Below are 14,878 nucleotides of genomic sequence, written 5' to 3'. Positions count from 1 at the left end.
CTTCCTGCCTTTTGCTTAGCGAGCTCTGTTCAAAGCTCAGATTAGGCAAGACTTAATTAAACAAATAACTGGGTAGGGTAATTCAGGAGGCAGGAAGAACACAGTTACTTAGAGTTCAGCTCTGGCGTGACTTCCTGGCTTTAAATGTGAACTTGGGCAGTTATTTAACCTTTCTAGGCCAGGCCTGGTGGCACAAAGGTTAAGTGCTTGGCTGCAAACTGAAAAGCTGGCAGTTTGAACCTACCCAGCAGCTCCATGGTTGAAAGACCTGGCGATCTGCTCCTATAAAGATTGCAGCCAAGAAAACCATGTGGGGCAGTTCTACCCTGTCACACGGGGTCACTATGAGTTGAAAATAGACTGGATGGCACCTAATAACAACAACATGCCTGCTGAGGTTTAGTGGTACCCACCTAGTAGGGTTGATGAGAAGATTACATGAGATATACCTAGAGAACACCTAGCCCAGTGCTGTATCGGGCTCACTGGAAGCATAGCACATGGGGGCTAGTTTTCTCTATGATTAAGTGCCTGGAGGAGCCATTAAGGAGAATGACACAGGCTGTGAAGGGCGGTTCCCCACAGTGACCTGACGCCATGTCAGAGCTCATCTATGCAACAGAACAACACCAAACACGTGTTCCTATGGAAGGGAGACATTACCTTAATCACACCATTGGCTCTTGTAGGCTCTGACCACTGTAGTAACAGCGCTTGGCCATTCTCTTTCCGTTCTACTGTAAAGTTGCTCAGTCCACTTGGGGAAGATTCTAAGGTCTGAACCAGAGTCCAGGGGCTTGAAACTTCTCCCACCTGGTTTGCAGCCACAACACCAATGTGATACGTTGTGAATGGTTCTAACCCAAACAGGTGGGCTTGGTAGCAGGTTCCCTGTAAGAAAATTGACAGGTTAACTTTCTTTTGGAAGTTGCCAGTAATTGCTGGAAGGTCATTCTCTGAACTGCATGCCAAGGGGTATCAGCACAAATACTTACAGCAGTTTCTGAATCATCATTAAGAAAAATTGTTTTTTCTTGTTCTTGTTGGCCTTCTGAATATCTTACCCAACGGTGTGTGATATAAGACACCCAGAGAGTATGGATTGATAGGATCCTTGCCTTTTCACAGCTTGCAACCCAAAGGATGTGGCGTATGAACACAAAAAGCCTCTGATGCCTCAGATCAGTGCTGCCTCCAGCTCAGACTGGCAGCCACTGGTGCCAGTGTGCATGGCAGAGAGTGCTGTAACTGCCCACCAGGTGGATCTTAAGGGCTGGGAAATTTATCCAGAATGACCACAATTCTCTTTTATTAATCCTTAATACTATTTGTTTACGTGTAAGACTCCATCCCCCCAATTCCCTCTCATTTTCTTGGTGCGTGTTTATGTCTTACAAATGCAAACACACAAACACAAGAAAACAATGACGTAACCCAACTGAAATATAAATATACAAACACCTTCAGGGAAACCTACTATGCGTATATATGTGAAAATATTCTCATGTGTTAAAAGCACCATAACTAAAACCATGACATTCACCAAAAGTTATTGTGACCTGGACTTTGAGAATTTGACCTTTGTCGATTATATTAAAACAAACAAAAAAAAAGTAACAGCCAATTTTTTTTTTTTTTTCCCCTGCTTGGAGAGTGGCATTTAGCATATTTTGCCTCTCTAAACTGGGGCTGAGAATCCTTCTGTTTTGAAAGGCCCCAGGGTGCTCTTTCCACATCTGGGCTGGATGGATATGCCTGTTTACAGATAAGAATTATGTTTGCAAGTGGACCAGTAACCTGTATGTAGCTAGATACACATGCGCCCGTGCACACACACACACACACACAGGCACACTTTTTTGGGTACCATACCCATTGGGTGTGAACAGTCATGAGGACATTTTGACTGGTTTAATAAGATATTTACATTTAATGGTGTGTGAGATCAGCTTTGTTTTACTAGATGTTTAAACGTGATCCATGGCCTTTAATTGTCCTCTTTTCTTGGTGGGCAGGGGAGAAGGAATGCGAGGTGGGGAAGAAGTAGATACCTGACATCATCAAAGTTCTATGTAAGGAGTGGCTCCTTAATTAGGGGACAACCAAATACCATTTTCAATAAACTCTAAAACAAGGTGACAGGATTGAACTTTCTTCCAAACAAACGGGTCAGACAAAACCAAAACCCACTGTAGAAGTGATTTTTGACACTGTCCTCACATTCTTGGTTATAGGTTTCAACCATGTTAATGTTTCTTATTATGTGTTAACCACGGGCAGAGGAAATACAATTTCCTTCACCTATCAAAAACTTGTGAAGTCAATTTTCCTCTTTCAATGAGTCCCATTATGATATTACATGCTAACCTCTTGAGGGCTTTTAATATTTAAACATTTGCTAAGCGACCAGACTCTGAAACAAATTTTACAGAAATACTAATTTCTCTTTTTTAAAATATTAAAAGTTAGATCATAAATATTTAAAACTTATTTCCTCACAACATTGGATTGGTCTTTTAGATAAATATAGCACAGAATCGGGATGATCTTAATGAATATTAAATCTGAAGATGCTACAAGTCTCGATTACAAACATTCTTTTCTGATAAATGATTTCTTTTCCGTGGAAATAGGGCAAACATGAGCAAGATTAATAATGCAAAAAAGAATAATTCTTTGTTCAGAATATTCAGTAATAGATGCCAAAAAAGCACAGCGCCAAGGCAAATAGTAATCACCTCTAACAGATTACATATAAAAAAGGTAGGCTGTTGGGGGACATTTGGAGATAGCTTTTGTCACGAGAAACATGAAAAGCATGTGGGCTCTAAAGCAAAAACATGTATATTGTCAATCGCAGCACCTGCTCAATTACAGTTTATTTCAGAGCCGAGAATCCCGCTCAGCCCCTAGATGGCAATACTACCAAACTCTTTTGGTAACTGAGCACTTAATGATTCACAATTGCCAGTCAGTCATCCAACACACTCCAGGCAACCATTAAAAAAATAACAAGACTGATTTCATTATAGATTCTTTTCATAAACATTTATGGCTCAGACCCTTGAAAGCAGAAGGATTCAAAATGCCCTGGTCTCTAAACCTCCGCCATCTATTGCAGAAATATGACCTGCAGGTCTCCAGTTGAAGTTCCTGCGTGCCTGGTACAGAAATTGTTGAAAGGTGTGCTCCTATGAAGAATAGTTACAACAGTTGTTTTGCTTAATCTGGTTTGTAGTAACCTTAAAAAAAAAAAAGAAACAACCACATATTGGGGTATAAAGGAGAAATTCTGCACCCTAAATTCACACTGAGGAAGTGTTTCCACATTAATTTGTTATTTCCGAAGAGCTACAAAATAATAATAATAATGTATGCATGTACACACCCCTTCAATAAACTGCATTAGTAGCCATACTTTTTTTTTTTTAATTGTACTTTAGATGAAGTTTACAGAACAAACTAGTTTCTCATCAGTTAGTACACACATTGTTCTATGACATTGGTTAACAACCCCAAGACATGTCAACACTCTCTCAAACTTGGGTTCTCTATTACCAGCTTTCCTGCTCCCTCTTGCCTTCCAGTCCCTCCCCAGGGCTGGTACGCTTCTTTAGTCTTGTTTTGTTCCATGGGCTTGTTCAATCTTTGAGTAGCCATACTTTTCGTGAATCTTTAGTTAAGACCATACTTTAAAAAAAAATGAAGAAATTAAAAAATGGCAAAACAACCCTGACCAATGTATTCTTCCAACACCTTAGGAAAAATTTTAAATCATTGTGTCCTGAATGATCTTCAACACCAAAGTTCACAATTCATAAGTTTTAGGCTCCTGGTGTAAAATTTGGACACAGTTCCACTCTGTGGAGTTAATTTGGGTTTTGTCTTGTTTATTAAGTTACTTGCTTTGTTCCTTAAGTTCAGCATATTTTCTTGTGCACCGTGGTTGTAATTTTCGATGTTTTAGTTTTAATTCCTCCCTTTGGAGATGTACCATTCTGTTCCACTGATGGGAGAATCCATCATGAAAAGTCATTTTCCTTCTTTTTTCCTCCTCTGTTCCGGCTTTCTTTCTTCTCCTCCTTCTCCTCTCTCTGCCTCTACTCCTTCCTCCTCCCCTCCTTACTCTCTTTCCTCTACAGAGACGATCCTAATTCACACTCTAACATCTTCCTCTTCTTTGTCCTCATTCTGCTGTTGTCCTTCATTCTTCCATCCACCAGTTTCTTTGGAGGTATTTTGTTGTTGTTTTTGTTATTCCCAGACTATAATTGTGGTTAAGAGCTTGGCTGCTAACCAGAAGGTTGGTGGCTTGAATCCACCAGCTGCTCCTTGGAAACCCCATGGGGCAGTTCTACTATCTCCTGTAGGGTGCCTATAGGGTTGCTATGAGTTGGAATTGACTCGACGGCAACGGGTTTGGTTTATTCTATATACATGCCCGTAATTTTTTTCTTTTTATAGCATTCACATTTTTTATTCTAGAAGCCTATTAGCTATCATTGTTAGGCAGCAGATTTGAGGAAGCATTTAAAAGAGAAGGACTCAACAAAGGAAGCAATATTTCACTAGGAGATCATCCATTCTCTGAATCTAATATTTCCAATGAGATTTAGCCTCTCTGGATTTAAACATATATGCGTGAGTGTCCGAGCCTGGACACAAATTAGTGCATCGATATTTTTATGAGGTATAAAGACAAGACTGCCTGGAATGCCCTGCCAGTTGAGGGTCTGCTGGCAATTTGAACTACATTTTAACCTCTCAGCTCTGCTCCTGGGACACATGAAACCACTTGGGGTCTTCAGCAGTCTGACAATTTTACACCATCTTCTCTGATTATTTTTGATGACTTCAAGTGCCCCAAAGGTGGCCATGAGGTCAATAGGTTTATGTAGGTTGAAAATGATCAGAAATTAGCATTGATCTGTAGCTGTCAATAAAAGGCTTCATGGGGAGGCTCCCGGCACAAATGTTTAAACTGCATAAAGCTTGCTAACTTAGTCATCTTTGAGTCTATTGATCTCATGATCCAGCACATTCCAGAGATTTCCCTCTGGTCTTTGTGATGCATTTTCATTGAGCCCAGTTACGTTGGCCCTTAGAAGCCTTTTCACTCTGCTCCAGGTAATGAACCAGCATAGTCATGCATCAGCACTTCTGTGCTTTTCAACAGAGCATTCTGTGTGCTTACTATATCTGAGAAAGGGTTAATCTCCCCAGTCACCATCAACTTCATTCCAGCTTCATTCACTGATGAGCATTTTTCTGTCGTTGCCTTTAACTTACTCTTTCCCCTTACCCTAGACCCCTCATTCTAAAATGGTGAATTCCGGCTTATAAATCCTGACTTGGTAGTGAGGTGAATGGCAAGACTCAGAGAGTAATTCACACAGAAACTTTGACTTTTTTTCTCAGACAGTGTTTCAGTGGGATCTAGATTTAAACATATCAACTTCTGTCTTCCATAGTTGAGCCAGTCAGCTGTTTCTTAGTTTCATTGTGTTATATTTTACTTTGTTATGTTCTTGTTGGGTGTCGTTGAGTCAGTTCCGACTCATAGCGACTGTATGTACAACAGAACGAAACACCGCCTGGTCCTGCGCCATCTTTACAATGATTGTTATGCTTAAGCCCATTGTTGCAGTCACTATGTCAATCCATCTCATTGAGGGTCTTCATCTTTTTTGATGACCCTTCATTTTACTAAGCATGATGTCCTTCTTCAGGGACTGGATACAATAAAAGAGTGGCTATAGACAAGAGTCCAGGTTTCTGGTTTAGATTACAAATCAAACAGGAGAAGTAGGAAAAGCTCTCATTTACCATTACCTAAAAGCCATAGCACTGGCCTGAGTCCCTCCAGCCAACTGGATGACTTTTGGATAGATACATACATTGTGATGCTGGCAAATTAACACCAAAAAAAAAAAAAAAAATTATTTTTATTTTTTTATTTTTGTAGATTTCTGAAAACCAGATAATTTGAGCCATGGATTCTGTAGAACTATTTTTCCTTTCCATCTATAAAGATAATTTTTGAGTTCACCAAATGTTGATCAGCACATTTATATCTAGTATCTACTTGTGCAAAAATCAAATCAGTCTTGGAATAGAGTGGGATAAGTCCTATAACTGAGTGTCAGAAAAATATTGAGGGGATACTTCAGATTGGGAAATGAAGAGGTGGGGCACTGGGAAAGACTTAATTGGAAGGTGGAATTTGATCCTGGCCAGAAAAGACAAGTACAATTTTAGTAGAGGATACTTAATGAGGGGTTGAAAGAAAGAAGGAAGAAAGTACAGGATATGCTTGGGAAAGAGCTGGAAGTTGGATGTAGTTGAAGCATGGTGGGTGTAGAATAACGAGAATTAAGGTTGGAAAGTGTTTACAGTTATATTGCAGAGGGCTTTGAATTGCTACCCTAAGTTTTTGGACTGCATTTAGTAGGAAATTTTAAGAACTAATTTTGTGTAAAAGGTTCTGCCATGCTATTTGAAGTAATAATGGAAGAACACTTATTTTGTCCTGTTGTGGTATCGGTCATGGTCAGTGATAAAAAAATCAGCCAAGAATTAATTCATTCACTTATTTAATTATTAATGAATCCAGTAAGTATGGATTGCATTATGTAAAATGTAATATGTTGTTGTTGTTAGGTGCCATTGAGTTGGTTCTGACTCGTAGCAACCCTATGTACAACAGAATGAAACACTGCCTGGTCGTACGCCATCCTTATAATCATTGCTATTTTTGATCTCATTGTTGCAACCACTGTGTTGATCCATCTCACTGAGGGTCTTCCTCTTTTTTGCCGACTCCCTACTTTACCAAGCATGATGTCCTTCTCCAGGGACTGGTCCCTTCTGATAACATGTCCAAAGTACATAAGACGAAGCCTCACAATCCTCGTTTTTAAGGAGCGTTCTGGCTGTACTTCTTTCAAAACAGATCTGTTCAGTCTTCTGGCAGTCCATGGTGTATTCAATAGTCTTCGCCAACACCTTAATTCAAAGGCAACAGTTCTTCTTCTTCAGACTTCCCTATTCATTGTCCAGCTTTTGCATGCATGTAAGGAAGTTGAAATTACCATGGCTTGGGTTAGGCACAGCTTAGTCCTCAAAGTAACATCATCGCACTTTAACGCTTTAAAGAGGTCTTTTGCACCAGATTTGCCCAGTGCAAAACGTTGTTTGATATCTTGACTGCTGCTTCCATGGGCATTGGTTGTGCATCCAACTAAAGTGAAATCCTTGACAACTTCAGTATTTTCTCCGTGTATCATAACATTGTGTATTGGTCCAGTTTTGAGGATTTTTTTTCTTTATGTTGAGGTGTAATCCATACTTTGATCTTCATCTGTAAGTGCTTCAAGTCCTCTTCACTTTCAGCAAGCAAAGTTGTGTCATCTGCATATCCTAAGTCGTTAATGAGTCTTTCTCCAATCCTGATGCCCCATCCTTCTTCAGATAGTCCAATTCCTTGGATTATTTACTCAGCATACAGATTGAATAAGTATAGTGAAAAGATACAACCTTGACCCACACCTTTTCTTATTTTAATACATGCAGTATCCCCTTTTTCTGTTTGACTGCGTCTTGGTCTATGTACAGGTCCCACGTGAGCACAATTAAGTGTTCTGGAATTTCCATTCTTTGCAAAGTTACCCATAACTCGTTATGATCCATATAGATGAATGCCTTTGCATAGTCGATGAAACACAAGTAAACATCCTTCTGGTATTCCCTGCTTTTGGCCAGGATCCATTTGACATCAGCAAGGATAACCCTTGTTCCACATCCTCTTCTGAATCTGGCTTTCATTTCTGGCAGTTCCCTGTTTATGTACTGCTGCAACCACTTTTCAATGATCTTCAGCAAAATTTTACTTGTGTGTGATATAAATGATATCATTTGATAATTTCCACATTTTGTTGGATCACCTTTCTTTGGAATAGGCTTGCATATAGATTTCTTCCAGTTAGTTGGCCAGGTAGCTGTCTTCCAAATTTCTTGGCATAGACAAGTGAATGCTTCCAGCATTGCATCCATTTGTTGAAATATCTCAATTGGTATTCTGTCAATTTCTGGAGCCATGTTTTTCCTCAATGCCTTCAGTGCATCTTGGATTTCTTCCATCAGTACCATCCATTCTTGATCATATGCTAACTCCTGAAGTGCCTGAAGGTCGACCAATTCTTTTCGGTACAGTGACTCTGTTTATTCCTTCCCACCTTTGTTCAAATTTTTGCCGATAGAATCCTTCAATATTACAACTCGGGGCTTGGATTTTTCCTTCAGTTCTTTCAACTTGAGAAATGCCAAGCGTGTTCTTCCTTTTTGGTTTTCCAACTCCAGCTCTTTTCCTATCTGATTACAATACTTTACTTTGTCTTCTAGAGCCGCCCTTTGAAATTCTCTGTTCAGCTCTTTTACTTCACCATTTCTTCCATTCACTTTAACTGCTCTATGTTCAGGAGCAAGTTTCAGAGTGTCTTCTGACATCCATTTTGGCCTTTTCTTTTTTTTCTATCTTTTAAATAACCTTTTGCTTTCTTCATATATGATGTCCTTGATGTCATCCCACAACTCATCTAGCCTTTGGTCATTAGCGTTCAGTGTTTCATGTCTATTCTTGAGATGGTCTCTAAATTTAGGTGGGATATACTCAAGGTTGTATTTTGGCTCTCATGGACTTCTTTTAATTTTCTTCAACTTCAACTTGGACTTGCATATGAGCAATCGATGGTCTAGTCCCCATTTGGCCCCTGGCCTTGTTCTGACTGCTAACATTGAGCTTTTCCATCATCTCTTTCCACAGATGTAGTCAGTTTGATTCCAATGTCCTCCATTTGGCAAGGTCCACATGTATAATCGTCATTTATGTTGTTGAAAAAGGTATTTCCAATGAACAGGATGTTGGTCTTGCAAAATTCTATCATATGATCTCCGGCATTTCTATCACCAAGGCCATATTTTCCAACTACTGATCCTCCTTGTTTCCAACTTTAGCATTTCAATCACCAGTAATTATCAATGCTTCTTGATTGCTTGTTTGATCAATTTTAGACTGTATAAGTTGGTAAAAATCTTCAGTTTCTTCATCTTTGTCATTAGTGGTTGGTGTGTAAATTTGAATAATAATTGTATTAAATGGTCTTCCTTCTAGGTGTATGGATATTATCCTATCACTGGCAGAGTTGTACTTCAGGATAGATCTTGAATTGCTCTTTTTGACAATGAATGTGATGCCATTCCTCTTCAATTTGTCATTCCCGGCATAATAGACCATACGATTCTCTGATTCAAAATGGCCAATATCAGTTCATTTCAGCTCACTAATGCCTAGGATATTGATTTTCAAACATCCCATTTCACTTTTTACAACTTTCAGTTTTCCTAGGTTCATACTTCATACATTCCATATTCCAATTACTAATGGATGTTTGCAGTTTCTCATTTGGGTCATGCCATGCCAGCAAATGCAGGTCCCAAAAGCCATACTCCATTTACATCATTAAGGTCAACTTTACTTTGTGGGTGCAGCTCTTCCTCAGTCATATTTTGTGTGCTTCCAACCTGAGGTGCTCATCTTCCAGCACTGTATCAGACAATGTTCTGCTGCTATTCAAAAGGTTTTCACTGGCCAGTTTTTTAGAAATAGATCACCATGCCCTTCCTCCTAGTCTGTCTTAGTCTGGAAGTTCCACAGAAACATGTCTACCATGGGTGACCCTGCTAATGTTTGAAATACTAGTGGCATAGCTTCCAGGACACAGCAACAAACTGACAGATGAGTGGTGGACACTGTAATATAGGAGAGTATTTTCTTAGGAATAAGATTTTAAAAAAAGTTTCTTGAATATTTTTTCTATTTCAGAATTTGTAACTATTTTTAGACACAAATGTTTTTTTTTTTCACAATAAAAGTGTGCATTATAACAAATGAACATGAATTTGACACTGTCTTCTGTCCTGACCCAACATGGAAACATGTTTATGTGGAGTCATCTACACCCCTGCCCCAGTCTCTTATACTTATCAAACAGCTATGAAGAGGCTGAAAAAGGGTAGGAATATCACTGGTGATTGGAAAACAGAGTGAAGGTAACCAAAAGTACACGTAAGTGTTAAAGCATTTTTAGATCTGGATTCTAACTAATGTTATAGAATTTAATTTGAGAGATTTCAAGACCCTAAAATACATAATCTCCCTTCAAGTAATTTTGATATTACTAGCTACTTAGTAATTGATTATAATTGATTAACCAGGATTATAATTGACCAACTGGGACCTTCAAGAGGAAAACCCTCAAAGAGATGTACTGAAACAATAGATGCAACAATAGACTCAAACATACTAAAAACCACAAAGATGATGCAACACCGGACAACTCGTCAATCTGTTTTACGTAAGGTCGCCAGGAGTGGAAACCACGTGGATGGCAACCACCACCGACAAAACCAGGGGCCGTTTATTCTAACAACTGTACATTTAAGAGTCAAAGTGCTGAGGATGGAATAATCGCGTGCGTTTTAGCACCTTTACTCTAACAGATATGTATACTCTGAAAAGAACGACATGTAAAAAGGGGGTTTTAAGTTTTTTCTTCCCATTGACATAAATCATTCATTTTGTAAGTACACTCAATTTATAGACATTTTCTTTGTATATAAACTGTTGTTATTTGTTGTCCAGTTGATTCCGATTCATGGCGACCCCATGTAAGCAGAGTAGAACTGCTCCATAGGGTTTTCAAGGCTGTGACCTTTTGGAAGCAGATCCCAAGACTGTCTTCTTCTTCTTCTTCTTCTTTTTTTTTTTTTTTTATTTTACTTTAGATGAAGATTTACAGAACAAAATAGTTTCTCATTAAACAATTAGTACACATATTGTTTGGTGACATTGTCTGCCAACCCCATGTCAACACTCCCCCCTTCTCAAACTTGAGTTCCCTATTACCAGCTTTCCTGTCCTCTCCTGCCTTCTTGTCCTTGCCCTTGGGCTGGTGTGCCCATTTAGTCTCATTTTGTTTTAGGGGCCCGTCTAATCTTTGCCTGAAGGGTGAACCTCAGGAATGACTTCATTGAGTTAAAAGCATGTCTGGGGGCCATACTCTCAGGATTTCTCCAGTCTCTGTTACAGCAGTAAATCTGGTCTTTTTTTTTGTGTGTGTGTGTGTGAGTTAGAATTTTTTTCTACATTTTTCTCCAGCTCTGTTTGGGTCCGTCTATTGTGATCCCTGTCAGAGCAGTCAGTGGTGGTAGCCAGGCACCATCTAGTTGTGCCGGACTCAGTCTGGCAGAGGCTGTAGTATTTGTGGTCTATTAGTCATTTGGACTAAACCAGGACTGTCTTCTGAGGTGCCTTTGAGTGGCTTCGATCCACCAACCTTTCAGTTAGTAATCTAGTGCTTAACTTTTGTACAACCCAAAAAAAAAAAAAAAAAAGTACTATATAAATTGGCTGTGCTAGTTTAATCTATACAGCAAAAACTAAAGTCCCTGCAAAACGAGCAATGAAGCCTCATTTGCTGTAAAAAAAATTGGGGAAAAATGGTTTTGAAATGGCTCATCTTTCAAGAGAGAAGAGGAAAAAATTAAATTTGTGATAATTAAATTTTAAAGTGACAAATCAGCCACACTGAAATATTAAAAAGCGGTACTTCTGATCGATCAAAATTAAAAATGTGCACACTCTGTGATCCAGCAATTTCACTCTGGCAATGTTTTATGGAAATACTAGCAAAATAGTACTAAAATATATTTAAAAGAATAATTCCCACATAGTTTGTGTTTCTTCAAAGCTTGATTAAACACATATTTATTGAGGGCTTACTATGTGCTAGGCACATTCCTAATTTCTGAGGACACAGCAGAAATCAAAGGGGACAAGGGCACTATCCCTCTGAATTTTATATTAGAATGAGGAAAATGGACAGTATACAAGCAAAAAAGAAAGAAATTGTAGTAAGATGAAAAGAATAAATTAAGTGATGCACTAACTAGTGTTTGGGCTTAGGTGGGGAAAACAGTGGAATTCTTGGTTTAGAAAGGTAGTTAGGGAAGGTCTTTGAGGAAATTGTATTTAGGCAAGAATGCAGAAGAAACCATTCGTAAGGCAAACCAGGGGAGAAACTTTTAGACAAAAGAAAGAACAAGAATAGAGGCTCCAAGGTTGGGGAACAAACTTGATATTTTTGTTGACAGAAAGAAGCCAGTGTGATCGGGTCCCATGAGTAGAAGGAGAATGGCACTGAGAGAAGGTCAAATTAATGGGCAGGAGCCAGATGGTGTAAATCTTGTAGGTAAAGAATCAGAGTTTGATTTCAACTTCAATGGAAAAATACTGCAGGACTTTAAGCAGTGGAGTGACGACATTTAAGTTAGGTTTTAAAGGGATCATTTTGGCTGCTGTGTGGAGAATATCTATAGGGGGTCAAGACAGGGAGTGGAAGATGTTAACAGACATTTGCAGAAGTGCAGGGAGGGGTGACAGTGGTTTGGACAAGGGCAGTAAAGGTGAAGATAGAATCAATGAGATGGATTTATATTTTGGAAGTAGAGCCAATGGAATTTTGATGGATTGAATGTAGAAAATGAGGAGAAAAGAGGAATCCAGGAGAAATCTCGAGTTTTTGCCTTGAGAGAAAGGACACATGGTGGTACCATTCAATGAGATACAGAAGCTTAAGGGGTTAACAGATTAGGGGAGGGAGGGAATAATTTTGAACATGCTAAGTTTGAGATGCCCAGTAGACAGATCTATGAATTTATAGTACTGGTAGAAGACTGGGTTAGAAATACACATTTGAGAATTGTTGAACATCTCTTGAAAAATCCAGACTCATACTCGACTTCTTTTCAATCTCTCCATTTGGAAGTCTAATAGACAGCTCAGACTTAACACAGCTCCATCTGATTTCTTGATTTTCCCTCTGTGGTAGTTGGGATTATGTGGAATTAGTTAGGGTCAAAGTATGTAAATCAGAATCCTCTTCTGTGGCAGATGTACTCTAAGAAGACTCTCTGACCTCCCCTCCCCCGTGTGTATGGGACCAGTAACTTGCTTCTAACCAAGAGAATATGACAAAGGTGACTGGATGTCACTCTCTTAATTACATGGCAAAGGTGATAGGAATCACATGAATATGGTCTGGTATATAAGACACCATCTTAGCAGACTGGAGGGTGAGATTTTCCTGCTGGTCCCAAAGAGTAAGTGTGAGAGGGTTTGTGAAAGAGCCACATGGCAGGGAACTGTGGGTGACTGGTAGGACCTGAGGGAAGCCTTCAGCCAAGAGCCAACAAGAAGCTGGAGTCCACTGTCCTACAACCACAAGGAAATGAATCTGTCAATAACCTGAATGAGCTTGAGGGTAGATTCTTCCCAATTCAAGCCTCCAGATGAGAATGCAGCCCAGTCAACACTTTTGATGGCAGCCTTGTGACACCTTGGGCAGAGTACCCAGCTAAGATGTGCCTGGGCTTCTGACCCACAGAAACTGTGAGATAATAAAAGTGTGCTGTTTGAAGCTACTCAGTTTGTGGTAATTTGTTATGCATTAATAGAAAACTAATACATCTTTCCTGTGTGATTCTGGGTTAAAGTTGACCCGAAGAAGAAATGTCATGAGCTTTGAAGGGTGAAAGTAAAGCAACAGCCGTTCCTCTCTGAAGGCCACTGAGGTTATATGTGGAGATGAATAGACACAGAGGTTCAGGTGGCTCCTCTCTGAAGGCCACTGAGGTTATAGGTGGAGATGAACAGACACAGAGGTTCAGGTGGCTCCTCTCTGAAGGCCACTGAGGTTATAGGTGGAGATGAACAGACACAGAGGTTCAGGTGGCTCCTCTCTGAAGGCCACTGAGGTTATATGTGGAGATGAATAGACACAGAGGTTCAGGTGGCTGCCAGCTTGTCCTCACTCTCCTCTGCTCCACATCTTACTCTTCTTTCCAACTGCTGACTCTTTGACCAACAGAGGTCCTACACCCACCACCTAATGCTTAGTGTTGGCCCCACAGAAGGGTTCATGGACTATACTTTGAATACTGCTCAACTACACTATATCTTAGTCTCACGTACTTTGGACGTGTTATTAGGAAGGACCTGTTCCTGGAAGGACACGATACTTGGTAAATTACGAAAAGGAGGAAGACCCTCAATGAGATGGATTGACACAGTGGTTGCAACAATGGGCTCAGGCATAACAACGACTATGCAGGATTGGGCAGTGTTTCATTCTGTTGTACATAGAGTCGCTGAGTCGGAACTGACTCGAGGGCACCTAACAACAACAACAACAACAGCACTGTATCCCCCCTTAGTCAGCTCCAGTTAAAGATTAATCAAAGATTTGTTTTAACTTTTATGCAGTGAAGAAAGAAGTGTTATGCTTCCAGCTTTTGGTAGACACATTTGTAATAAAAAAAAAAAAAAAATAGTTGTGGCTAAATATGAAATATCATGCATAAATAAACTGTATTAGTAAAACTGTTAATCAGGGTTAAAAAGTAAAAAATATTCTAACTGGATCTTTACTCAAACCATCTCATTTTACTGTTAAACCTAAAGCTCAAAGGGCCCAAATAACCGGTACAAGATACAACAATCCATCAATGCCAGAATTGCAACTGGAATCTAGGTTTCCAACTCATGTATACACATTCTTTTCAATTAAAATTATTTGGTTAAAACAAGGTGTTCCAAATGTTTTGTCATAAGCATTGCTACCTGTGAGAGATAATGGGTTTGAATTTACTCATAGGTCCACTTTCATTTCTTGATGGATCTTATACTGTATTACATTTGTTTGTCTCTACTACAAAGTAAAATTTTTACATCAGGACTGTATCTTAACTTCTCTTTATCTCA

The 14,878-nt window shown here is 39.4% G+C and overlaps 1 protein-coding gene across 1 annotated transcript in view; it reads right to left on the bottom strand.

Moving 5' to 3' along the window:
- The window catches only part of USH2A (usherin), an 894,134-nt gene that overhangs the window by 60,882 nt on the left and 818,374 nt on the right, over window positions 1-14,878 (bottom strand). The window contains exon 62 of the mRNA XM_003419876.4: window positions 664-891. Within this exon, the coding sequence (XP_003419924.2) occupies window positions 664-891 (228 nt within the window). The remainder of the gene's footprint in view (window positions 1-663; window positions 892-14,878) is intronic.

This window comes from Loxodonta africana, chromosome 25 (genome assembly GCF_030014295.1).
Source record: "Loxodonta africana isolate mLoxAfr1 chromosome 25, mLoxAfr1.hap2, whole genome shotgun sequence".
Lineage (NCBI taxonomy): Eukaryota > Metazoa > Chordata > Mammalia > Proboscidea > Elephantidae > Loxodonta > Loxodonta africana.
The sequence above is the reverse complement of the archived record's forward strand: the minus strand, read 5'-3'. Positions and strand labels throughout refer to the sequence as shown.